The following is a 27,694-nucleotide window of genomic DNA, read 5'->3' as shown; positions in this document are numbered from 1 at the left end:
TGAGTGAGGGAGTTGATGGCTGGGGGGCCGTCCTTCGAGAGGGCTCGCGTGGGTTCCCCTGCCTGGCCAAACAGGGTGGGATTGGGGTCCCTTCCAACCCGAGGAGTCTGTTAATGTGGGATTTGTGTATGGGTAGTGTTTAAATGAAATTTGTGTCTGGCATGTATTGCATACATGTTGCATCATCCAGAGTATGCTATAGTCCAGGGGTCCCCAAACTAAGGCCCGGGGGCCGGATGCGGCCCATCGAAGCCATTTATCCGCCCCCCACGGCACAAGGGCAGAAGGGGGTTGGACTAAATGGCCCAAGGGGGTCGTCTTCCAACCCTCTTTATTATTATTATTATTATTAACATTGAGGCTGGGTGGCCATCTGTCAGGAGTGCTTTGCTTGTGATTTCAGTGCACAGAGCAGAAGGGGATTAGACTCAATGGCCCAAAGGTTCTTTCCAACCCTCTTTTTTATTATTGTTATTGTTATTATTAATAATAATAATAATTATTATTATTGCTCGGTGGCCAACTATAGTCCGGCCCTCCAACAGTCCAAAGGATCGTGAACTGGCCCCCTGTTTAAAAAGTTTGGGGACCCCTGCTCTAGTCTGTAAAGGGTTGATGACTGAGAAGCTGTGTTGACCTTGATGTGTGGCTGGAACCTGGGGAGTGTCCAGACTCAAGTGTGTTTGTACATTACTGATTGCGTCAGTTGAGATCTTGCTCTGTTCTAGTTTGTGTCTGCCTAGAGTGAAAGCCAAGCCTGTGTTCGTCTGCCATTCTGTTTGTCTTGTAAAGTAAAGCTTTGTATATATTTTTAACATCATTTCTGATGTCTCTTCGTTTCTGCGCTCCATTGACAACATACAACTGCTGCTACACTGCGATTTACTCTGACAGAGTCTGCCTGTCTACCAATTATAACAGAAGGGGGTTGGACTAGATGGCTCTCTTTGGGGTCCCTTCCAACTCTAGGGTTCTTTCTATCTATCTATCTATCCATGCAGCTATCTAGGCATCTATCTACAAGGGTTATCCAGAAAGTAGATTACGTTTTGGAATTAAAAATGAACAAAGTATAGGAGAAAACATTTACCATACCATAACATTTACCTCGTATCTATCTATCTATGCATCTTTCTGTATATGCGTCTGTCAACACATCTATCTATCTTTGCATCTATCTGTGCATATATCTATTTATCTATCTTTGTATCTATGCATATATCTATATATCTATTTTTGCATCTATCTATCTTTGCATCTATCTATGCACCTATCTATTTATCTTCGTATCTATCTATGCCTATATCAATGCAGATATATCTTTGCATGTATGTATCTATTTATTTATGCATCTCTCTACGCACCTGTCTATTTATCTATCTTTGCATCTATCTATCTACGCATCTTTCCATGCATCTATCTACACACCTATCTATAGATCTATCTGTGCATCTCTCTATCTTTGCATCTATCTATGCACTTATCTATATATCTATCTTTGCATCTATCTTTGCATCTATCTATCTTTGCATCTATCTATGCACCTATCTATTTATCTTCATATCTATCTATGCATATATCAATGCAGATATATATTTGCATTTATGTATGTATTTATTTATTTCTGCATCTATCTACGCACCTATCTATAGATCTATCTGTGCATCTCTCTATCTTTGCATCTATGCACCTATCTATTTATCTATCTTTGTATCTATCTATGCATATATCTATATATCTATCTTTGCATCTATCTATCTTTGTATCTATCTATGCATATATCTATATATCTATCTTTGCATCTATCTATGCACTTATCTATTTATTTATCTTTGTATCTATCTATGCATAAATCAATGCATACATATGTTTGCATGTATGTATCTATTTATTTATGCATCTAGCTACGCACCTGTCTATTTATCTATCTTTGCATCTATCTATCTACGCATCTTTCCTTGCATCTATCTACACACCTATCTATAGATCTATCTTTGCATCTATCTATGCATATATATATCTATCTTTGTATCTATGCATATATCTATATATCTATCTTTGTAGCTATGCATAAATCAATGCATATATATCTTTGTATTTATGCATCTATTTATTTATGCATCTATCTATGCACCTGTCTATCTATATTTGCATCTATCTATCTGCGCATCTTTCTATATATGCATCTGTCAACACATCTATCTATCTTTGCATCCATCTATGCATATATCTATATATCTATCTTTGCATCTATTTATGCATATATCTATTTATCTATCTTTGTATCTATGCATATATCTATATATCTTTGCATCTATCTATGCACCTATCTATTTATCTATCTATGCTTATATCAATGCATATATATCTTTGCATCTCTCTATCTACACATCTTTCTATGCATCTCTCTACGCACCTATCTATAGATCTATCTTTGCATCTATCTATCATTGCATCTATCTATGCATATATATATCTATCTTTGTATCTATGCATAAATCAATGCATATATATCTTTGCATTTATGCATCTATTTATTTATGCATCTATCTATGCACCTGTCTATCTATATTTGCATCTATCTATCTGCGCATCTTTCTATATATGCATCTGTCAACACATCTATCTATCTTTGCATCCATCTATGCATATATCTATATATCTATCTTTGCATCTATTTATGCATATATCTATTTATCTATCTTTGTATCTATGCATATATCTATATATCTTTGCATCTATCTATGCACCTATCTATTTATCTATCTATGCTTATATCAATGCATATATATCTTTGCATCTCTCTATCTACACATCTTTCTATGCATCTCTCTACGCACCTATCTATAGATCTATCTTTGCATCTATCTATCATTGCATCTATCTATGCATATATATATCTATCTTTGTATCTATGCATAAATCAATGCATATATATCTTTGCATTTATGCATCTATTTATTTATGCATCTATCTATGCACCTGTCTATCTATATTTGCATCTATCTATCTGCGCATCTTTCTATATATGCATCTGTCAACACATCTATCTATCTTTGCATCCATCTATGCATATATCTATATATCTATCTTTGCATCTATTTATGCATATATCTATTTATCTATCTTTGTATCTATGCATATATCTATATATCTTTGCATCTATCTATGCACCTATCTATTTATCTATCTATGCTTATATCAATGCATATATATCTTTGCATCTCTCTATCTACACATCTTTCTATGCATCTCTCTACGCACCTATCTATAGATCTATCTTTGCATCTATCTATCATTGCATCTATCTATGCATATATATATCTATCTTTGTATCTATGCATAAATCAATGCATATATATCTTTGCATTTATGCATCTATTTATTTATGCATCTATCTATGCACCTGTCTATCTATATTTGCATCTATCTATCTGCGCATCTTTCTATATATGCATCTGTCAACACATCTATCTATCTTTGCATCCATCTATGCATATATCTATATATCTATCTTTGCATCTATTTATGCATATATCTATTTATCTATCTTTGTATCTATGCATATATCTATATATCTTTGCATCTATCTATGCACCTATCTATTTATCTATCTATGCTTATATCAATGCATATATATCTTTGCATCTCTCTATCTACACATCTTTCTATGCATCTCTCTACGCACCTATCTATAGATCTATCTTTGCATCTATCTATCATTGCATCTATCTATGCATATATATATCTATCTTTGTATCTATGCATAAATCAATGCATATATATCTTTGCATTTATGCATCTATTTATTTATGCATCTATCTATGCACCTGTCTATCTATATTTGCATCTATCTATCTGCGCATCTTTCTATATATGCATCTGTCAACACATCTATCTATCTTTGCATCCATCTATGCATATATCTATATATCTATCTTTGCATCTATTTATGCATATATCTATTTATCTATCTTTGTATCTATGCATATATCTATATATCTTTGCATCTATCTATGCACCTATCTATTTATCTATCTATGCTTATATCAATGCATATATATCTTTGCATCTCTCTATCTACACATCTTTCTATGCATCTCTCTACGCACCTATCTATAGATCTATCTTTGCATCTATCTATCATTGCATCTATCTATGCATATATATATCTATCTTTGTATCTATGCATAAATCAATGCATATATATCTTTGCATTTATGCATCTATTTATTTATGCATCTATCTATGCACCTGTCTATCTATATTTGCATCTATCTATCTGCGCATCTTTCTATATATGCATCTGTCAACACATCTATCTATCTTTGCATCCATCTATGCATATATCTATATATCTATCTTTGCATCTATTTATGCATATATCTATTTATCTATCTTTGTATCTATGCATATATCTATATATCTTTGCATCTATCTATGCACCTATCTATTTATCTATCTATGCTTATATCAATGCATATATATCTTTGCATCTCTCTATCTACACATCTTTCTATGCATCTCTCTACGCACCTATCTATAGATCTATCTTTGCATCTCTCTCTCTCTCTCGGCATCTATCTTCTCTATCTCCTATGGCAGAAGGAGGTTGAACTGGGTGGCCCTCTTTCGTGTCTCTTCCAGCTCTAGGATCCCCCCCTCCCTCCCTCTAAGTCCTTCAGCCAGAGGGCCATCTGTGGGGAGGGCTTGGGTGGTGTCCTCCCGCCGGGCCTGGCTCTGGTGGGGCTGGATGCCCTCCGGGGCCCCTTCCGCCTCTGCCTCACCCGCTGCCCCTTCCTCTCCGCAGGGGTCGTCCTGGACAACGGGGACGGTGAGTCTGGGTCGCCCTGTCTTCCCCGAGTCTCCGCTTTCCGTGGGTCCGAGCTGTGCCGTTTTGGGGGACGAAACCAGCGCCGGGTGCCAATCCTCGTCCCTTTGGGCGCCCCGGGCGTCATCCATTCCAGGCATCGAGCCCCCCGGCACTTGCTGATCCCGCTGCCTGCTCAACTCTCAGTCCGAAGAAGCATCGGAAGTCCAACCGGGGGGCTTTGGGGTTTTTTTTAGCCTGATGTGGATCCTGATAAAATTCTATTTCTTCTGCAGGCCCCGAGGATATCCTGACCACTCGGTCAAGCTCCGACCAAAACGACCTCGAGGCTGGCAGGGAGGGGAAGGTAAGTCCATCCCATAGGAATAATACTAATAATACTATTTATTTATTATTTTTTATTTTCCATAATATAGTAATAATACTAATAGTACTACAGCAGAGCCCTGGTTAACTGGGTTCCGGTTAACCGAGATCAGCTTTATCCGAGGCGCAAAACATACAATATATTATATTCTTAGCATAGCACAATATAAGCACTATATATTACTATATTGTACTATACCACTATACTGCAATATCATTAGTAATATTACATATCTATATCTATATCTATATATATATACCAGCTGTACCCGGCCACGCGTTGCTGTGGCGAAGTATGGTGGTATGGGAAATAAAGTATTGACAAATTGGTGGTAGTTAAGTTAAAGGGTAAAGGTGTGGAGTCCAGATAAACCAGTTAAAGCAGATAATATAAGATTATATGGGTTATATAGCTGTGTGGAAAGGCCTTGAGTCTACACTGCCATGTAATCTAGTTAAAATCTGATAATCTGTATTTTATAGGCAGTGTGGAAGAGGCCTAAGTGAGGCCTAACTCTGCCTGTCCCCTGGGTGAGTGGGTTGCTAGGAGACCAAGTGGGCTGAGCTTAGCCTTCTAACTGACAGCAATTGGATAAAAACAATTGCAGTAGAGTCTCACTTATCCAACACTCGCTTATCCAACGTTCTGGATTATCCAACTCATTTTTGTAGTCAATGTTTTCAATATATTGTGATATTTTGGTGCTAAATTCATAAATACAGTAATTACTACGTAGCATTACTGCCTATTGAACTACTTTTTCTGTCAAATTTGTTGTATAACATGATGTTTTGGTGCTTAATTTGTAAAATCATAACCTAATTTGATGTTTAATAGACTTTTCCTTAATCCCTCCTTATTATCCAAGATCTTCACTTATCCAATGTTCTGCCGGCCCGTTTAGCTTGGATAAGTGAGACTCTACTGTATTATCAATGTTATATGTATATACAACTTATTATATTAGTGTAGCATAATATGAGTAATATAATAATACTAATAATAATAAGGAAGGGGAGTCTTTAATACAAGGAGACCAACAGAGCCTCTCTTGGGGAGGGTCTGCATGTGGGAGGGAGGGTCCAGCCTGAATGCGCTGCCCTTCTCTTTCCAGGCCTGGTCGGCCCCCGAGCCCCCCGCAGAGGCGGGACTTCCTGTGGCCAAGGAGGAGGGCCTCCCCCCGCATTTGGGGGCGCCCAGGGACCCCCCCAGCCTGGAGGCCATGGGGGCCTTGCTGGACAAGATGGCCAAAGAGAACCAGGACATCCGGCTGATGCAGGCCGAGCTGCAGGTGAGGTTGTTACGAGGGGTCTTATGGTGATTATTATATTGTGTTGTCGAAGGCTTTCACGGCCGGAATCGCTGGGTTGCTGTGAGTCTTTCGTGCTGCATGGCCGTGTCTCTAGAAGCATTCTCTCCTGGTGTTTCGCCCACATCTATTGCCTCAGAGGTTGTGAGGTCTGTTGGAGACTGGTTTATTGGGGTTTTGTCATGATCTCCGATCTTTGACATCTCCGGACACAGAGCCAGCCATAAAACCTCAATTACCCTCTGGTATGTGAGAGCCCCTATATAAATGGGTTACAGAGAAGATTCTGGTATTCTGTACATTAAAACCTGTTGGAATCTACCAGCATGTGTCTTGGTGCTTTCTTCTGTGGAAGACTTACCCACAGCACAACTGGAAGAAGAGAATCTCACAATTTGTACAGAATACCAGAATCTTCTCTGTAGCCCATTTATATAGGGGCTCTCAAATTGTGAAGTTCTCTTCTTCCAGTTGTGCTGTGGGTAAGTCTTCCACAGAAGAAAGCACCAAGACACACGCTAGTAGATTCCAACGGGTTTTAATGTACAGAATACCAGAATCTTCTCTGTAGCCCATTTAATTAGGGGCTCTCAAATTGTTATTATTAAATAATAATAACAATAATAATTATTATTTCCTGCCTGGCAAAAGGCAGTGGGGGGGGGGTTGGACTGGATGTTCTTTAGAGGCCCCTTTCCGACCCCAGGCTTCTCTGCCCGTCTCCCCAGGCGCAGAAGGAAGAGCTGGAGTCCCTTTTGCGCAAGACGGCGGGGGAGGCGCAGGCGTCGGCCGGGCAGCAGCAGAGCCTGGAGGCCGAGAACGCCCGGCTGAAGGAAGCCCTGAGGCGGGAGGCCTCCTCGCTCCAGGCCGCCCGGGACGAGGTCCGGCTCCTGCGAGAGGCCAAGGGGGCCCAAGCCGAGCCCGTGCCGGGCCCCCAACCGAGGCCGGAGCCCCCCGAAGCGGAAGCGCGGCGCCTGCGGTCCGTGCTGGTGTCTCTGGGGCACGACTTGGCCAAAGCCACAGCCCGGGGCGGCCCGGGGAGGTCCGAGCTGAGCGCCCTGCGGCAGAAGGTGGCCCAGGCCGTGGGGAGGGGCCCCGCGTGGCAGGAGGGTCCGAAGGGCAAGCGGGGCAAGGAGAAGCCCCGGAAGGAGGCCCGGAAGCCCCCCGGCAGGAAGGCCAAGAAGCCCCCGCCGCCGCCCCGGGAGCCCCCCGCCCTGTGGCACGCGCTGGCCACCCACCCGTTCGGCCCCCCGCGGGGGTGCGCGGGGGTCCCCGAGTGTGCGCGCAGGGAGGGCCTGTCCCCCGTGCCCAAGGCGGCCTTCCTGCAGGCGGCCCAGGGCTTCCTCTCCGACCGCGGGTGGGGCCGGCACTTGGCGGGGCTGGCGGGGGCCACCCAGGGCTTCTTCGGGCCCGACGGGCTCTTCGCCCACCACCGGCTCCGCTTCCTGGACATGCTGGACGAGGCCGAGGACGCCCTGGAGGAGCTGGCCCGGGGGCTCGGGGGGCGCCCGGAGGAGGCCGACGACTTCGAGGAGACCGTCCTCTGGCACCTGGGCAGGTGGGTGGGCACCCGAGGCACGGAGGGGCGGGAAGGCAGGCCTATAGGACCCCCGTAGTAAGCCATCCTATAGGACCCCCGTATCCACTGGATGGTGACTTACATTGGCTATCTTCTATCTATAAAAGGAGAATGGCATCACTCCACCGGGCAAAAGAACAAAACTAAAGCCCCCCCAACCTAGAAAATTGACAACACAACCCCTCATCCACGTCTCTACGTTCTTACAAACAAACTACACATCCCTAACCCCCATGGGGCCATAAAACCCCCAAAACCGGAATGCACCCCTTTGTGACCCACCTTGATTGACACTAAACAGCCCTGCAGCTTCAAAGCCAGGCTGCCTCCTAGGCCACAGCAAAAAACAAAAACAAAACACCAGTGTGAATTTTAAACCATTGTGTAGAAGGGGCCTGATATAATCCTGTTCCAGGCAAATCATATAACATTATCAATATAATGTATAATAATTACTGTGCTCTAATAACAATACACAACAATATAATCTCTAAAATCAGGACACTAAATAAACAACAACACTCAGAACACAGGGGAATTCCACACAGGAAACAACCAGGCCCAGCTAACACCTCCCAACAAAGGATTCCCTCACACAGGAAGAATCTAGGCTTGGAAGCTGCAACACCATTCAATACTAAACAAGTTAAATAATCACAGCCAGCTAACATGTCCCAGTAAAGGATTCTTCCAGGTACTAACCAGGCAGACCTTGAAGCTGCAGGCCTATTCAATGCTAATCAAGGAGATCCATGGCAACACCTGCCTCAACCAGACAACAGTTCTTCCTACCACACTGCACGTTTTTCCACACATATCTCAACCCCTTTGTGGCCCACCTTGATTAACACTGAACAGCCTTGCAGCTTCAAAGCCAGACTTTGGAAACCATGAGGCTACTCCATCTCATTCAACCTGGCCTAGCAAGCAGACCCTATGTAGAAAACAGCCAGGCTTTCAAGCAGCGAGGCTATTCACTGCAATTCCAATTGGCCACAGCAACGCGTGGCAGGGCACAGCTAGTACTATATAGCCTGGGAACGGTGACTAATAGGCAGTACTATATGACCCCCATATCCACTGAGTAGGGAGGTTCCATTTGGCCAATAGTATATGGCCCCGGTATCCACTGAATAGTGACTTCTAAATAGGCAATGATATAAGACCCCCATATCCACAGAAAGGGGAGGTTCCATTAGGACATTACTCCATCGCGCCCTGTATCCACTTAAGGACATTTCAATGGGCCGATACGATCTCTGTATCCACTGAGTGGAGATGTTCCATTTGGCCAATAGTCCATGACCCCTGTATCCACTGAACGGTGACTTCTAAATAGGCAATGCTATATGACACCCGTATCCACTGAATGGGGACGTTCCATTAGGACAATACGCCATGACCCCCCCCGTATCCGCTGAATGGCAATGTTTCAGTTGGTCAATACTATACGATCTCGGTATCCACTGTATTCTCTCCTTTTGCACAGAGTGACCCCGCGCAGCAGCGGCAACGGCCATCACCCCGCGAAGGATCGGGGCCGCGAGGGGGCCGGGCGCAGGAACGGCCACGAGGACGCCAGCCGGGCCTTTGGACAGCACTGACCCCGCGACGGTCAGGAACGATGGACTATGCAACGCCTTTGGGGCCACCTTTGGCAGCCCAAGCTGCCGTCTCTGTCTGGGTTTGCTCTTAATAACAACAACAACAAATAACAAGAGTGATTTTTGTTTATTACCCAGCCCTCCTGATGTCTCAAGATGGGGCACAACAAAGTCAAGAATAAACAAACATTAAAATACAACAAAAATAAAATTACTAAATTTGTATAGATATGACACACACACACTTTTATATATATATATATATATATATATATATATATATATATATATATATATATATACACATATACATACACACACACACACATACCATATATACACACACATACACTAGATCAGCCATGGGCCAACTTGGGCCCTCCAGGTGTTTTGGACTCCAACTCCCACAATTCCTAACAGCCTACCGGCTGTTAGGAATTGTGGGAGTTGGAGTCCAAAACACCTGGAGGGCCCAAGTTGGCCCATGGCTGCACAAAATAATAATAATAATAATAATAATAATTGTTGTCAAAGGCTTTCATGGCCAGAATCACTGCGTTGCTGTAAGTTTTCCCGGCTGCCTGGCCAATATGTTCCAGCAGCATTCTCTCCTGACATTTCGCCTGCGCCTGTGATTGATTGATTAATTAATTAATTATTTGCTACATTTATATGCCGCCCTTCTCACCCCGAAGGGGACTCAGAGCAGTTTACAAATTAAATGTACATACAATATTATTAGCATAGTACAATACTGGTAATAAATTACTATATTGTACTGTATCAATATATTGTAATATTATTAGTAATATGACATATAAAATATATATAATTAATATTATTATATTATTAGTATTATATCATACTACAATATAATATTATGAATATTATATGTATATACAATATGTTATAATATAATATTGGTAATAACATTATAATGCAATACAGTATAATAATACACTATTATAATTGTTTATTATATATTACATGTCATATTACTAATATTGAAGTATAGTGATATAGTACAATATAGTAACATATAACACTTATATTGTGCTATGCTAATAATATAATATATTGTCTATCCATATAATATTGATAATATTATAATTTAATACAATATATAATATATTGTCTATTCCTATTTATTTATTTATTTGCTACATTTATATGCCGCCCTTCTCACCCTAAAGGGGGCTAAGAGCGGCTTACAAATTAAATTTACATACAATATTATATTATTAGCATAGTACAATACTGGTAATAAATTACTATATATTGTAATATTATTAGTAATATTACATGTAAAATATAATATATAATTAATATTATTATATCACATTATTAGTATTATATCGTATTACTAATGGCATCCTCGGAGGTTGTCAAAGTCTGTTGGAAACGAGGCAAGTGGGGTTTATGATGTCCAGGGTGGGAGGAAGAGAGAACTTTTGTGTGGATGTTGCCGTTGCCCACCTTGATTAGCATTGAACAGCCTCGCAGCTTCAAAGCCTGGCTGCTTCCTGCCTGGGGGGGAGGGGGAAATCACATAGATCAAAACCTCAAAACAAAGGATTTTCCTCCAGGAAGGAAAGCAGCCAGGCTTTGAGGCTACAAGGCCATTCAATGCTGGCCTTTCATTTCTGGAGTAGAGCAACTACTTCCAAAGTCAGGAAATAACACTTTCAAACCAACAACATAACATTTTTTTCAAATATTACACAGCGCTACCTAGTATTGTCCAATGTTGTGTAGTTCTGCTCTGAACAAACAGCCCAGTTGTTATGTTTACAGTCCGTGGAGGCGGGGCTTGACGTGGCCCCGCCTCCTTTTGGCCCCTACCATCGCTTCTCTGCCTTTCTTAGTTGGCGCCACTTGGTGTCGCTGTTTTCACCCCCTTCCTTTTCGGAATGGTTTCGCCCGCCTTCCAGGCGAAGGGTGCATCCCGGGAGAAACCATTACCGCGGATGGGGGAGCGAATCACAACCTCCCTCCCTTCCTAGCTACAGATTTTATATGTCAAGGGGCGGGGCTTAAGGGGTGGGCTTGCGATAACCCCGCCTTCTATTGGCCTTTCTTAGCATACTCCGCTTGGCTTTTCTGTTTCCTCCTCTTTTTCAGAATGGTTTCGCCCACCATACAAGAGAAGGCTGCATCCCGGGCGAAACCATTAGCGTGAATGGGGGGGGGGGGAGAAGGGAGATCGAAATCCTTCGTTCCTTCCTACTTGCAGATTTATATATGTAGAAGAGCGGGGTTAGGATTTGCGGTGGCCCCGCCTCCTTTTGGCCTTTTCTAGCAGCCTCCGCCTTGGCTTCTCTGTGCTTTCGTCCTCCTTTTAATAATAGTTTCGCCCACTAAACAGGCGAAGGATACGTCCCGGGCGAAACCATTAGCCTGGATGTGGGGGAGAAACTGATTGGATCAGCAAGGAGGCGGGGCTTAAGGTCTTGCCGCCGCCTGGCGTCGCTGTCATCCTTCCCTCCCTTTTTTTCAGAATGGTTTCGCCCGCCTTCCCGGAAGTGCCTGCATCCCGGGCGAAACCATTCGCGCGGAGTGGGGGAAAGGGAAGGAGAAGGCCCAAAGCCTGCTTTTCCCCAAGATGGCCCGCTCGCCCAAGCTGGTGCTTCTCTTCAGCGGGAAGAGGAAGTCCGGGAAGGACTTTGTGGCCGAAGAAATCCAGAGCCGGTGAGTCCTGGCCGAGGCTTAACAAACACAGGCCTGGGCCTACGTGGGCCTTTTCCTCTCAGGTGTTCCTCTCAGACTCCCGCCATTCCTCACCGCCTCAGGCTTAAGCGGCTGAGGGGAAAAGGAAGGGGCCCGAGGCGGTGAGGAATCGTGGGAGTTGCAGTCCGGAACACCCGGGAGGAGGAGGCCCAAGTAGGCCCAGGCCAGTACAAGGCTCTGAGCATGTGCAGAGGGCGGTGCTGGGATTATGGGGGTTATTCTCATTATTATTATTATTATTATTATTATTATTATGGCTTGGATCATGACAGAATCCTGTCTTCTGTTAATTATTATTATTATTATTATTATTATTATGGCTTGGGACATGACAGAATCCTGTCTTCTGTTTATTATTATTATTATTATTATTATTATGGCTTGGGTCATGACAGAATCCTGTCTTCTCCTCTTTATTATTATTATTATGGCTTGGGTCATGACAGAATCCTGTCTTCTCCTGTTTATTATTATTATTATTATTATTATTATTATTATTATTATTATTATGGCTTGGGTCATGACAGAATCCTGCCTTCTCCTGTGTATCATCATCATTATTCTTGTGTGGCTTGATAATACAGTAGAGTCTCACTTATCCAACACTCGCTTATCCAACGTTCTGGATTATCCAACGCATTTTTGTAGTCAATGTTTTCAATACATCATGATATTTTGTTGCTAAATTCATAAATACAGTAATTACTACATAGCATTACTGTATATTGGACTACTTTTTCTGTCAAATTTGTTGTATAACATGATGTTTTGGTGCTTAATTTGTAAAACCATAACCTAATTTGATGTTTAATAGACTTTTCCTTGATCCCTCCTTATCATCCAACATATTCGCTTATCCAATGTTCTGCCGGCCCGTTTATGTTGGATAAGTGAGCCTCTACTATAATATTATAATGTAATACAATATAATAATAATAATAATACACTACTGTAATTATATATTGCATGTAATTTTACTAATAATATTGCGATATAGTAGCATAGTACAATATAGTAATATATAATGTTTATATTATATAATAATATAATATATATTGTATGTACATATAATGTTGATAATATTATAATGTAATACAATATAATAATAATACAGGATTATAATTGTATATTATATATTACATATAAGATTACTAATAATATTGCAATATAGTGGTCTAGTACAATATAATAAGAAATAATGCTTATATTGTGCTGTGCTAATAATATAATATATTTTATGTACATATAACTTGTAAACTGCCATGAATCCCCTTCGGGGTGAGAAGGGTGGGATATAAATGTCACAAATAAAATAAATAAATAAATAATGTTGTTGTTGTTGTGGTTTCCTGACTCTCTTCTCTCTCTTCCCTCCAGGTTGGGGCCTGACGTCTGCGCCATCCTCCGCCTCTCTGCGCCCCTCAAGGAGCAGTACGCTAAGGTAAGGGAGAAGGAGGATCATTGTGCCATGAGCCACGGGTGCAGGCAAAACATCAGGAGAGAATGCTTCTGGGACAGGGCCCGGTCAGCCTGGAAAAAAACCCACCACAACCCAATAATAATAATAATGCGCAGGAGAAGGCAGGAATCTGTTACGATTTGAGGCACAATAGAATAATACTGATAGTAAGGCAGGATAATGTCATGCTCCAAGCCACAATAGAATAATACTTATAGTAATAATGATGATGATAATAATAATAAACAGGAGAAGGTGGGGGAGTATTATGTCCCAAGCCACACAATAATAATAATAATAATAATAATAATAGATTCTATCTTTCAGAAGGACAAGATAATATCATCCTCTGAGCCAAGATAGAATAATAACAATAGTAATAGTAATAATAATAATAATAATAATAATAATAATAATAATAATAATAAAACTTTATTTATACCCCGCCACCATCTCCCCAATGGGGACTCGGGGCGGCTAACATGGGGCCATGCCCAGAGCAATACAACATAATAAAATATAGAAACAACATATCATAACACCATTTAAAATACAATAAATAATAATAAACAGAACATCAAGAAATAAAAAAAACAATAAAGCAAGGGCAGGCCGCTTGAACACAGAGATAAAACCCGGAGTGAGAGGGACAGAGGAGTGCTCCACTATGGGCAGGGACATTTGGAAGGGGTAATCTAGAGGATAGATGTTCGGAGGGGAGTAATACGGAGATATATGACAGAAATTACTCACCGAAAGCACAACGGAAGAGCCATGTTTTCAATTCTCTCCTAAAAGCTAACAGAGTGGGAGCTTGCCTTATTTCAGTAGGTAGTGAGTTCCACAGTCGGGGGGCCACAGCAGAGAAGGCCCTCTCCCTTGTACTTACAAGGCGGGCCTGGGATATAGGCAATGGTGATAACAGGGCCTCCCCGGATGATCGCAAAGAACGGGCAGGTTTATGGAATAAATAATAATAATAATAATACACAGGAGAAGATAGGAGTATTATGTCCCAAGCCACACTAGAATAGTGTTGATGATACACAGGAGAAGGCATGATTCTGTCATGTCCCAAGCAACAGTAATAATAATAATAATAATAATAATATACAGGAGAAGATAGGAGTACAGTAGAGTCTCACTAATCCAAGCCTCGCTTATCCAAGCCTCTGGATAATCCAAGCCATTTTTGTAGTCAATGTTTCCAATATATCGTGATATTTTGGTGCTAAATTCGTAAATACAGTAATTACAACATAACGTTACTGCGTATTGAACTACTTTTTCTGTCAAATTTGTTGTATAACATGATGTTTTGGTGCTTAATTTGTAAAATCATAACCTAATTTGATGTTTAATAGGCTTTTCCTTGATCAGTCCTTATAATCCAAGATATTCGCTTATCCAAGCTTCTGCCGGCCCGTTTAGCTTGGATTAGTGAGACTCTACTGTATTATGTCCCAAGCCACACTAGAATAATGTTGATGATACACAGAAGAAGGCATGATTCTGTCATGTCCCAAGCAACAGTAATAATAATAATAATAATAATAATAATAATAATAATATACAGGAGTATTGGGTTGTTGTATGTTTTCTGGGCTGTATTATCTCCTGACGTTTTGTAATATTATATATTATTTTTGTATTTTTTGCCTTCAGGAGCACGGCCTGGACTTCCAGCGCCTCCTGGATGCCACGGACTACAAGGAGACTTACCGGCAGGACATGATCCGGTGGGGAGAGGAGCGCCGCCGGGCCGACCCTGGCTTCTTCTGCCGCATCGTGGTGGGGGAGGTCACGCAGCCCATCTGGGTGAGGCATCCGCCAAATATATATGCTTGTGTATGTATGTATGTGTGTGTGTGTGTGCATACACACATATGCGCTTTGTATGGCATAGGAATTGTTTGCCATCTGGACTTCCCCTGTGTCTGAGTGGTGTTCTTTATTTACTGTCTTGATTCTGCTCACCAGATTGTGTTCATTTTCATGGCTTCCTCCTTTCTGTTGGCGCAGCTGGTCAGCGACACGAGGCGCCTCTCGGACGTGGAGTGGTTCCGGGACGTCTATGGGGACCTGGTGCAAGTGGTGCGGGTCGTGGCCACAGAGGAGACGCGGAGGAGGAGGGACTGGGTCTTCGTCCCAGGTGAGACACACCACAACACAAAACAACACATCGCAATTATTATTGTCCCCATCACACACATTATTATTATTATTATCAACACAATAATTATAGATGTACCCCTTGGAGACACATGTTATTATCATCATCGGCATCATCATCATAGATGTACCCCTTGTAGGCACATAATATTATTATTTTCACCATCACCACCATCATAGATGTACCCCTTAGAGACACACATTATTATTATTATTATTATTATTATTATTATTATTATTATTATTATCATCACCACCATCATCATCATCAATGGACACACATTGTTACTATAATTATTATTATCATCATCGATGTACCCCTTGCAGACACACATTATTATTATTACCATTGTCATAGATGTACTCCTTGTAGATACAGATTATTATTGTTATTATCATCATCATCATCGATGTACCCCTTGTAGACACACATTATTATTGTTATTATTATTATTATTACCATTATCATAGATGTACTCCTTGTAGATATAGATTATTATTGTTATTATCGTCGTCGTCATAGATGCACCCTATGTAGACACACATTATTGTTGTTGTTATCATAGCTGCACCCTGTGTACAGACAAATTATTATTATTATTATCATCATCATCATCATTATAGGTGCACCCTATGTGGACACACATGTCTATTGTTGTTGTTACCATAAATGCACCCTATGTAGACACACATTATTATTAGTAATATTAGTATTATTATCATAGATGCACCCTATGAAGACACACATTTTTAGTAGTAATAGATATGTATTTTTGTTATCATAGATGCGCCCTATGTAAACACACATTATTAGTATTTGTACTCTTATTATTGATGCACCCCTTGTGGACACCCATCATCATCATCATCCTCCTGTAACCGTGGCAGCTGCAGCAGTCCCAAGCGGCACCCTCCTTTGCCAGTGCGGATGGACGCTTCCTGTGCTGACCGCCCCTCTGTCCTCTCCTCTCCTCTCCAGGGATCGACGACTCCGAGTCGGAGTGCGGCCTGGACCAGGGGATGCCCTTCGACTGGGTGCTGTCCAACGAGGGCGACACCCTCTCCCTGGAGGCCCAGATGGAGGCCCTGCTCCAATTTGCCCAGAGCAAGCTGTAGCCGCCGCCGCCACTGCCGCTTCCGCAGCCGAGGATGATGGAAGAGGCGCTCCGTCCCGGGACCCCAGGCCAGTCTCCTTTTCCCCCGGAATTGGGTCCGCTGTGTAGACCCTCTTTAAGGGGGCATCATTCCATTTTGTGTCCCGGAAGGAGTCATTCTGGATGGGAAGCGGGGTCTCTCTCTCTCTCTCTCTTTGCTCCGTTTCGGGGCTCGACATCAGGTTTCCTTGCTGCTTCCGACGTCGCCGTATCCCCAACGCAGCTTGCATTTTGTACTATAGGAAGCAACCCCACGCATTCAAGCACGTGGCACTCGGGGGTCTTTTATTGTCGGTGGGTGGGTGGGCGGGTGGAGATTGCAGTGCCTTATTGCTAAGGATCAGGGACGGAAAAGCGACTTTATACCAGGCCTGGGCCAACTTTGGCCCTCCCTCCAAGGATTTTGGACTCCAACTCCTACCGGCTGTTAGGAATGGTGGGAGTTGGAGTCCAAAACCCCTGGAGGGAGGGCCAAAGTTGGCCCAGGCCTGAATCTCTTGTTTGATGGGAGCTGTAGTCCAAATCTTAACTCGTACTTATGCATAAATAGTGAAATGCAAAATTGAATATATGGTGAAGGGGTTGGACGCGATGACTATGCACTGGGTCCAATGTTTCTCCCCCCAGAAAGGGGTCCATATCCATTTCTTTCCCCCATCCTTTTGCACCCACCCAAGCAAGCAAGCAACCCTTTCTACGGCTGCAAAACGCCACTCCGTTCGCACTCGAGAGGTTGTTTCGCTCACAATAAAGCTTTGGATTGTTTGCCGCTCTGGTCTGGTTTGTGTCAATGGGGGGAAAGGCAGTGCAAGCTGAACAACGGGCCATATCTGGGACCTCAAAATATTCCAAAATGGCTCCCCGGGGAGGCTGAGAGAGTGTGACCCTTTCTGCTTTGGACTTGGATAAGCAACGACTCCAAAACTGAAAATGTCCCAAAACTGGGGGTGGCTTCGAGTGATACCTATTATTATTATTATTATTATTTCTCTGCTTTTTCTATTATTATTATTATTATCATCATCATCATAAACGTACCCCTTGGAGACACACATTACAGTAGAGTCTCACTTATCCAACACTCGCTTATCCAACGTTCTGGATTATCCAACGCATTTTTGTAGTCAATGTTTTCAATATATTGTGATATTTTGGTGCTAAATTCATAAATACAATAATTACTACACAGCATTACTGCGTATTGAACTACTTTTTCTGTCAAATTTGTTCTATAACATGATGTATTGGTACTTAATTTGTAAAATCATAACCTAATTTGATGTTTAATAGGCTTCTCCTTAATCTCTCCTTATTAACTAACGTATTCGCTTATCCAACGTTCTGCCGGCCCGTTTAGCTTGGATAAGTGAGACTCTACTGTATTATTATTATTATCCGCTGCATTATTATTATTATTATTCCTGCTTTTTCTATTATTATTATTATTATTGCTATTATTGTTGTTTTTGCCTGCTTTTCAATTATTATCCTAATCATTATTATTCCCTGCTTTTTCTATTATTATTCTCTGCTTTTTCTGATTTCTATTGTTACTCTATTATTATTATTACTACTACTACTATTATTACTATTATTATTATCCTCTGATATCATCATCATTATTATTATTCCCTGCTTTTTCTTATTTCTATTATTATTATTATTATTATTATTATTATTATTATTCCCTTCTATCATTATTATCCCTGCTTTTCCTATCACCATTATCATCATCATTCCCTGCTTTTCTATTTTTATTATTATTATTATTATTATTATTATTATTATTATTATTATTATTATTATTATTCCTGGAATTTCACACAGGATTCAGCCCCACTTTTGCTTTCTGGTGATTCAGCCCCACTTTTGCTTTATTTTCATGCGCTTTTAGCTACACAAACAGGTTTTATTTAGTTGGTTTTAAGGTTTTTCACTGTTTCTTTTTAAATACTGTTTAAAAAATATGTATTAAGTTTTCTACAAATTAAAATTCCAGTAGGTTCGAAGTATTAATATTATTATTATTACTTCTAATTTTAGCCATCTTTGGCTTCCAAATACAGATTTAGGCCTCGTGGTTTTGCATCTTGGCTTTCCATATAACCCTGTTTTGTATTTATTTATTTGTCCCCCTTGTTTTCCATTTTAAGATTTATAAATGTGACTTTCTGCAGAAATATTAAGGTACGGCTTTTCAAAAAGCACCTCCTGTTTCTCCAATCAATGTGTTCCCATTTGAAGCTGCAGTACCTCTTTTGTCCAGGGAAGGGGTGGGGGGCGCTCTTTCTCCACAGAAACCCAGCCATGTTTTCCCAGGTCCAACTCTGCAAATTCCCCACCAGCAGCCATCTTTGCTGCAGCATTCTGGGACTTGTAGTCCAAAAAAATAACATTTCTGTAGCCTCCGAGATCCGCGTGCTGCTTTAGGGTTCTGACCCATTCCTTTTCTCAGAGATAGAGCATTGTTGTTGTGTCGTTGTTGTCGTTGTTGTCATCGTTTTGCAAAGCTTTCCCTGCCAATGAGGGCCGGCACCCAATAAACTACAAATCCCAGCCTTGGCATTGGTTCTGTAAGGCCAGCCCAACACTCAACCCTTTTGGAAGGAACTCCAAAGGTCACCTAGACCAATGCTTCTCAAGCTTCTGGTGGGTTTTGGACTCCAACTCCCATAAGCCCTGACCAAATACAGCATTCTGGGAGTTAATGATCGAGTCTCACTGTTGACAGTCTTCTGCCTTCTTCAGTGCTCTAAGACGCCCCTTCTGGGGACTGTGGGAGTCGTAGTCCGAATTTCCCTGAATGGTCGCTTGGAAGTGTGTATTTCAATGTCTATCAAAGGGTGGGGATGATGGAAGTTGCAGCCCAGCAAGAAGGCTGAGCCATTTGGTCAATTATTTGGAGGGAAGCCAAAGATCTGGGGCCGATGGGAGTTGCAGTCTTCCAATTTGGGGCCGTTGGGAGTTGCAGCCAATTTGGGGCTGATGGGAATTGCAGTCATCTATTTTGGGGTCGATGGGAGTTACACTCACCCAATTTGGGGCCAATGGGAATTGCTTTCAACCAGTTTGGGGCTGATGGGAGTTGCTTTCACCCAATTTGGGGACGTTGGGAGTTGTAGTCACCCAGTTTGGGGCTGATGGACATTGCAGTTATTCAATTTGGGACTGATGGGAGCTGCAGTCCCCCAATTTGGGGCCGGTGGGAGTTACAGTCACCAAATTGGGCTGATGGGAGTTGCAAACCACCACCTGTATGGTTCTGGGCAAGGTCCCATTATGAGGTTTTGCCTTTTCTGGTGATAATTATTATTATTATTATTGTATGACACAGCAAACAAGATAGATATGCTGGATTTCGTATCACAAAACCACAAGTCGATCATTTCCCAAGTGTCTAGGACTGTGTGATGTATTTTCGGATGATGCGCACAGATCCCAGTCGGGTGGCCTTTTGCAGTTGGCAGATCGTAATTTTGTCAATGCCTATTGTTTCCAAATGCCGGCTGAGACCTTTTGGCATGGCACCCAGTGTGCCCATCACCACCGGGACCACCTGCACTGGTTTCTGCCAGAGTCTTTGAAGTTCAATCTTGAGGTCCTGATAGCGGCTGAGTTTTTCCTGTTGTTTTTCGTCAATGCGACTGTCACCTGGGATGGCAACATCCATGATCCAATCCTTTTTCTTTTCCACAACTGTGATGTCTGGTGTGTTGTGTTCCAGAACTTTGTCAGTCTGGATTCGGAAGTCCCACAGTATCTTTGCGTGCTCATTTTCCAAGACTTTTGCAGGTTTGTGATCCCACCAGTTCTTTGCTGCTGGGAGGTGGTCCTTGAGGCATAAGTTCCAATGGATCATTTGGGCCACAGAGTTGTGCCGCTGTTTGTAGTCTGTCTGTGCGATTTTCTTACAGCAGCTGAGGATATGATCCATGGTTTCGTCGGTCATCATTAGAGTAGTTAAGCCTCCCCAGCACGTCAAGGTGGCACCTGTGGGGGGATGATGATGATGATGATTATTATTATTATTATTATATTTATTTATACTCTGCTTTATTTCTCCTGAAGGAAACCATATCTTTCTATTTATATATCCATGGATTTCCCTTCCTGAAGGTGGATTCCTCTCCCTCCCTGGGGTCCCAGCCCCATCCTTCACCAGGATGTTTGTAACCCAGGGACAGCCTGTCTCTACATACATATCTATATGTATGGATTCCTGGAAAGGTGCACTGCCTCTGCCACAATTCCCGCTCCTCCCTGGAAAGAACGGGATCCGCCCGCTCGCCCGCCCGCCTGGCTCTATCCCCAGCGTCCAGATGTTGCGGCCTAATCCTTGCTGTCGGCTCAGGAGATTAAAGGGGGGAGGCCTTATATAATGGCCGCCACCGCCCTCCCGCCCGGGTTTTGGGGGTCACGGCTCCCTTGCAGCCTCCTGCAACGAGGAGAACAAAACACCGCACCGGTCCTTCATTAGGGTGGGAAACCATGCAAGGGGAAGCCTTTTCAGGAGACTGTGGACGATGGGTTGTGCGACCCCCTGCCGGGCTTGGCACCCTCCTGCGCAAGGAGAAGGATTAGGCGCCCAGGGCCCCTCCTGCTGCCGGCCGTGTTTGCACGGATTTCCTGCAAAAGCAGCCGTGCAGAATCATCCCACCTGCATCACAAGGGCTTGCAGTGGAAGGGCCTTCTCTGCCCGGCTGTGGATGCTGGGTCGCAGTGTAGCATGCGCTTGGCCTCCCCCCTCCCTCTGCATGCGCCCTTCAGCTTGGGGCAATCCTGGTGGCTCTATAGGGTGTCCTAAAGCAAGGCGTGCCCAGGAGGGCCCTCTCTGTGGACTGCCACTCCCAGAATCCATCCATCTATAGTAGTAGTAGCTGAACTTGCGGACCAAAAGGTCCCAGGTTCAAATTCCGGGAGCGGAATGAGCGCCCGCTGTTAGCCCCAGCTCCTGCCAACCTAGCAGTTCAAAAACATGCTAATGTGAGTAGATAAATAGTTACCGCTCCAGTGGGAAGGTAGCGGCGCTCCATGCAGTCATGCTGGCCACGTGACCTTGGAGGTGTCTATGGACAACGCCGGCTCTTCGGCTTAGAACACCAACCCCCAGAGTCAGACATGACTGGACTTAACATCAGGGGAAAGCTTTACCTTTACTATACCCTGCTTTATCTCTCCCGAAGGAAACCATACCTATCCATCCATCCGTCCGTCCATCCATCCATCCATGTTTTTATCCATCCATCCATCCCTCTTTCTATCTAGGTATCTATCCATCAATCCATCCATTTACCCAGCTATTCATCCATCTATCTATATATCCGTCTGTCTGTCTATCTATCTATCTATCTATCTATCTATCTATCTATCTATCTATCTGTCGACCATTAATTTATCCATAATCTCTATATCTGTCCATCCATTTATCCATCCATCTAACAACCCATCCACCCATTCATCTATCTTTTCTCAGTTTTCCATACTTCCATCTATATCTCTGTCCGTCTGTCTGTCTATCTATCTGTCTGTCTGTCTATCTAATCTATCCATCCATTCATCCGTTAACTTATCCAGCTCTCTATATATCCTTCATCCATTTACCCTTCCATCTATCCAACCATCCATATATCAGCCATCCATTTCTCTATAGGTCCATCCATTTCTCTAGCTGTCTATCCATCCATCTATTTGTCCATCTGTGTGTGTTTATATCTATATCCATAATAAAAGTGAAAACCTGTATGTGTGTATGTGGCACAGGTGTTCACACAGACAGCCTCCGGCCTCCACAAACAGGCTCCCGTTCCCAGTGCTGAGAAGCCACCAAGTCACTCCCGTCCACTGACATTGCGGTTACAGCGAGCGCCATGAACATGTAGCCCAACCCCTGCCAATGTCCTTCCCAATTGACCTGGACACCGCCGGGTCCCCCAGCTAGTATATATCCATTCATTCATTCATCAATATATTAATTGATTAAAAAAACTATTTGTTCATCTTTGGATGTATATATGTATCTATCTATCCATCCATTCATCCATTAATATATCAATTCATTGATAAGGCTATTTGTCCATCTATGTATGTATGTATAAGGAGCCCCGGTGGCAAAGTGTGTTAAAGCGCTGAGCTGCTGAACTTGCAGACCGAAAGGTCCCAGGTTCAAACCCCGGGAGCGGAGTGAGCGCCCGTTGTTAGCTCCAGCTCCTGCCAACCTAGCAGTTCGAAAACATGCAAATGTGAGTAGATCAATAGGTGCTGCTTCGGTGGGAAGGTAATGGCGTTCCATGCAGGCATGCCTATGGCCACATGACCTTGGAGGTGTCTATGGACAACGCCGGCTCTTGGGCTTAGAAATGGGGATGAGCACCAACCCCCAGAGTATGAGTAGATCAATAGGTACCGCTCTGGCAGGAAGGTAATGGCGCTCCATGCAGTCATGCCAATGGCCACATGACCTTGGAGGTGTCTACGGACAATGCCAGCTCTTCGGCTTAGAAATGGAGATGAGCACCAACCCCCAGAGTGTGAGTAGATAAATAGGTACCGCTCCGGCGGGAAGTTAACGGTGCTCCATGCAGTCCTGCCAATGGCCACATGACCTTGGAGGTGTCTACGGACAACGCTGGCTCTTGGGCTTAGAAATGGAGATGAGCACCAACCCCCAGAGTCAGACACGACTGGACTTAATGTCAGGGGAAACCTTTACCTTTTATGTTTCTATCTATCTATCCATCCATTCATCCATCAATATCTCAATCCATCGATAAGGCTATTTGTCCATCTATGTATGTATGTATGTATGATTGTATCTTATCTATCTATTCATCCATCCATCAATACAGCTGTCTATCTACCCATCTATGTAGATATGTATGTATCCATACATCCACCCATGCATCTATGCATCCACCCATCTCTGCAGCTGTGCTTTCTGGGGGGGGGGGGATTCTGGGAGACGCAATCCCCAAAGGCTGCCTCCCTCCCACCCTCCCTCCCTCCCATCCTTGCTTTGCTTTCCTAGCGTCTCTCTCTCTCTCTCTCTCTCTCTCTCTCGCCGCTGAGTGGTACCTGGATGCGGTCGCCATGGCAACCCCGGCTGCCGGCATCATCCACCTTTGGAGGCGGCAGGCGAACCTGCGAGAAAAGCAAAGAAAAGGAGAAAGGGAGAGAAAAAAAGAAAAGGGGGGGGAGGCACTGGAGGGTGCTGCAAAAAAGGAAAGCGAGAGGGAGGAGGAGGGAGCCCGCTTTCCCTGATTCATCCTCCTTGATTCATTGTTGGGGGAAAACCAGCCTTTGCATTGATTTCCCTGCAAAGAGGAGGAGGAGGAGGAGGAGGAGGGGGCCCCAGGCAGACCCCAGGCCTAGCAAGATGGTGTCCTTTCTTGCATTATTATTATTATTACTATGAATATTATTATTATTATTATTATTTTATGACACAGCATACAAGATAGACATGCTGGATTTCGTATCACAAAATCACAGGTTGAACATTCTCAAGTGTCTAGGGCTGTGTGATGTATTATTATTATTATTATTATTATTATTATTATTATGACACAGCATACAAGATAGACATGCTGGATTTCGTATCACAAAACCACAAGTCGAACACTTCCCAAGTGTCTAGGACTGTGTGATGTATTATTATTATTATTATTATTATTATTATTATTATTATTATTATTATTATTATTATTATTATGACACAGCATACAAGATAGACATGCTGGATTTCGTATCACAAAACCACAAGTCGAACACTTCCCAAGTGATGTAGGACTGTGTGACTGTGTGATGTATTTTCGGATGATGTGCGCAGATCCCAGCAGGGTGGCCTTTTGCAGTCGGCAGATCGTAATTTTGTCAATGTCTATTGTTTCCAAATGCCGGCTGAGATCTTTTGGCACGGCACCCAGTGTGCCCATCACCACCGGGACCACCTGTACTGGTTTCTGCCAGAGTCTTTGAAGTTCAATCTTGAGGTCCTGAGAGTGGCCGAGTTTTTCCTGTTGTTTTTCTTCAATGCGACTGTCACCTGGGATGGCAACATCAATGATCCAAACCTTTTTCTTTTCCACAACTGTGATGTCTGGTGTGTTGTGTTCCAGAACTTTGTCAGTCTGGATTCGGAAGTCCCACAGTATCTTTGCGTGCTCATTTTCCAAGACTTTTGCAGGTTTGTGATCCCACCAGTTCTTTGCTGCTGGGAGGTGGTCCTTGAGGCATAAGTTCCAATGAATCATTTGGGCCACATAGTTGTGCCTCTGTTTGTAGTCTGTCTGTGCGATTTTCTTACAGCAGCTGAGGAGATGATCCATGGTTTAGTCGGTTTCCTTGCACAGTCTGCATTTTGGGTCATCAGCTGATTTTTCGATCTTGGCCTGAATGGCCTTTGTGCTGATGTCTTGCTCCTGGGCTGCAAGGATCAGGCCTTCTGTCTCCTTCCTTCTTCAGGGTCCCATTCGTGAGCCAGAGCCAGATCTTCTCCTTATCAGCTATTATTATTATTATTTCATTGCTAATTCGTAACTGTTTTGCTACTGTTATGAATTGTAATGTCAGTATCTGATTTGCAGGATGTATTTTCATTCACAGGACCAAATTTAGCACAAATACCCAATACGTCCACATTTGTATACTGGTGGGGTTTAGAGGGTCAATTTTGCCATCTGGGAGTTGTAGTTGCTGGGATTTATAGTTCACCTACAATCAAAGAGCATTCTGAAATCCATCAACGATGGAATTGAACCAAACCTGGCTCACAGAACTCCCATGACTGACAGGAAATACTGGGAGGGTTTGGTGGGCATTGACCTTGAGTTTGGGAGTTGTAGTTCACCTACATCCAGAGAGCACCGTGGACTCAAACAATGATGGATCTGGACCAGACTTGGCACAAATACTCAATATGCCCACATGTGAACACTGGTGGAGTTTTGGGAGAATACGCCTTGTCATTTTGGAGTTGTAGTTGCTGGGATTTATAAATCAAAGAGCATTCTGTACTCCACCAACAACGGAGCCCTGAACATAGCAAGCCTTGTTGTTGTTGTTGTTGTTGTTGTCCCCCGCTCTGTCTCTCTGGAAGGAGGCCCAAAGCCACGTCCCTTCCACGGTCGGTCGACTGGAGGCCGCTTGAGCCCAAGAGGTGGAAAATCCCCCCAAATCCCTTTCCCTCTCCCTTCGGAGACATAAAAAAAGAAGGAGAAGAAGCAGGCCGGTAATAAGAGATCCGTATCTGAGGCTTATTAGGATTATGGGGACTTTCTGGAGGCGGAACGGCCAGGCTTAGGGCGGGTGCGGATCATCAGGCAAGGCGGGGGGGGGGGGGGGGGGGTCCGCACTGCAGAGCGACACTTCGGGCCCCGAGGCTAAGGGATGAGGGGAGCTGTAGTCTCCTAAGGTCCACAGGGAAACTACATGATATAATGAATTCAGGGCCCCAAGGGTAAGGGATGCTGGGAGCTGTAGTTTCCCAAGGTCCACGGCTTCTCTGGGGGAAACTACATGATACAAGTGACACAGGGCCCCAAGGGTAAGGGATACTGGGAGCTGTAGTTTCCCAAGGTCCACAGCAGGGTCCCAAGGGTAAGGGATGCTGGGAGTTGTAGCACACAGGGCCCCAAGGTTAAGGGATGCTGGGAGCTGTAGTTTCCCAAGGTCCACAGCCTTCTCTTGCGGAAACTACATGATATAATGAATTCAGGGCCCCAAGGGTAAGGGATGCTGGGAGCTGTAGTTTCCCAAGGTCCATGGCTTCTCTGGGGGAAACTACATGATACAAGTGACACAGGGCCCCAAGCGTAAGGGATGCTGGGAGTTGTAGTTTCCCAAGGTCCATAGAGCTTTCTGGGGGAAACTACATGATAAAATGATTGCAGAGCCCCAGGGATAAAGGATGATGGGAGCTGTAGTTTCCAAAGGTCCACAGCCTTCTCTGGGGGCAACTACATGACATAATTCAGGGCCGCAAGGGTAAGGGATGCTGGGAGCTGTAGTTTCCCAAGGTCCATGGCTTCTCTGGGGGAAACTACATGACATAATGAATTCAGGGCGGCAAGGGTAAGGGATGCTGGGAGCTGTGTATGCAGGACAAGCCAGACTGTACTGTCTTTCTGTCTCTGTCTGTTGTATTTGTCCCCCCTCCCCTGGCTCTCTCCCTATTGGTCCGTTCTTCCCTCCCTCCCTCTGGGCGTCCCATCATCCCCTCCTTTCCTGCCCTTTTCCTGGGGATGATGGGGAGGAGAGAGCCGCGCCCAAGGAGGGGGGCGGGGGCGGGGGCGGGAGGGGGCGGGGCTTGTCCTCCGTTCTCTCTCTGGGGCTCCACAGGTGAGGGTCGGGGGGTTGCGGCGGGGAGTGAGTCCCACCTGTTGCTGAGAGAGAGAGAAGCCTCCTCTTCGTGGAGGGGAGGGGGGGTGACGTCAGCGGGGGCGTGGGAGAAAAGAAGCCAGAGAGAGAGAGAGAGAGAGGGGGGGGGGGGGGGGAG

The 27,694-nt window shown here is 43.7% G+C and overlaps 2 protein-coding genes and 1 long non-coding RNA gene across 3 annotated transcripts in view; 2 read left to right on the top strand and 1 right to left on the bottom strand.

Annotated features, from left to right (window-relative positions):
* The window catches only part of pbxip1 (PBX homeobox interacting protein 1), a 19,218-nt gene extending 9,414 nt beyond the window's left edge, over positions 1-9,804 (top strand). The window contains exons 7-11 of the mRNA XM_062965233.1: positions 4,811-4,834; positions 5,107-5,177; positions 6,313-6,489; positions 7,236-8,065; positions 9,576-9,804. Coding sequence (XP_062821303.1) covers positions 4,811-4,834; positions 5,107-5,177; positions 6,313-6,489; positions 7,236-8,065; positions 9,576-9,690 — 1,217 coding nt within the window. The 3' untranslated portion in view covers positions 9,691-9,804. The remainder of the gene's footprint in view (positions 1-4,810; positions 4,835-5,106; positions 5,178-6,312; positions 6,490-7,235; positions 8,066-9,575) is intronic.
* Positions 9,805-11,869: 2,065 nt separating this feature from the next.
* On the top strand, positions 11,870-17,304 carry pmvk (phosphomevalonate kinase). Its single transcript, XM_062965269.1, has 5 exons — positions 11,870-12,378; positions 13,795-13,858; positions 15,542-15,694; positions 15,899-16,028; positions 17,028-17,304. The coding sequence occupies exons 1-5, from the start codon at positions 12,293-12,295 to the stop codon at positions 17,162-17,164; spliced, it is 570 nt and encodes a 189-aa protein (XP_062821339.1). The 5' UTR covers positions 11,870-12,292; the 3' UTR covers positions 17,165-17,304.
* On the bottom strand, positions 14,293-27,665 carry LOC134294383 (uncharacterized). Its single transcript, XR_010001305.1, has 2 exons — positions 24,274-27,665; positions 14,293-21,192 (listed from the first exon to the last, which is right to left on the bottom strand). It is a non-coding gene; the product is annotated as an uncharacterized LOC134294383 (long non-coding RNA).
* Between the last annotated feature and the right edge of the window lie 29 nt (positions 27,666-27,694).

Source organism: Anolis carolinensis, unplaced genomic scaffold (genome assembly GCF_035594765.1).
Source record: "Anolis carolinensis isolate JA03-04 unplaced genomic scaffold, rAnoCar3.1.pri scaffold_14, whole genome shotgun sequence".
NCBI lineage: Eukaryota > Metazoa > Chordata > Lepidosauria > Squamata > Dactyloidae > Anolis > Anolis carolinensis.
This window is presented reverse-complemented; position numbering and strand designations above follow the sequence as displayed.

What these genes read in the sequence shown, in the direction of transcription:
- pmvk (XM_062965269.1), top strand. Translation starts at nt 12,293, where the DNA reads ATGGCCCGCTCGCCCAAGCTGGTGCTTCTCTTCAGCGGGAAGAGGAAG. An exon ending in GCCGAAGAAATCCAGAGCCG is followed by an intron (nt 12,379 to 13,794) that starts GTGAGTCCTGGC and finishes TCTTCCCTCCAG; the next exon opens with GTTGGGGCCTGACGTCTGCG. An exon ending in AGGTCACGCAGCCCATCTGG is followed by an intron (nt 15,695 to 15,898) that starts GTGAGGCATCCG and finishes CTGTTGGCGCAG; the next exon opens with CTGGTCAGCGACACGAGGCG.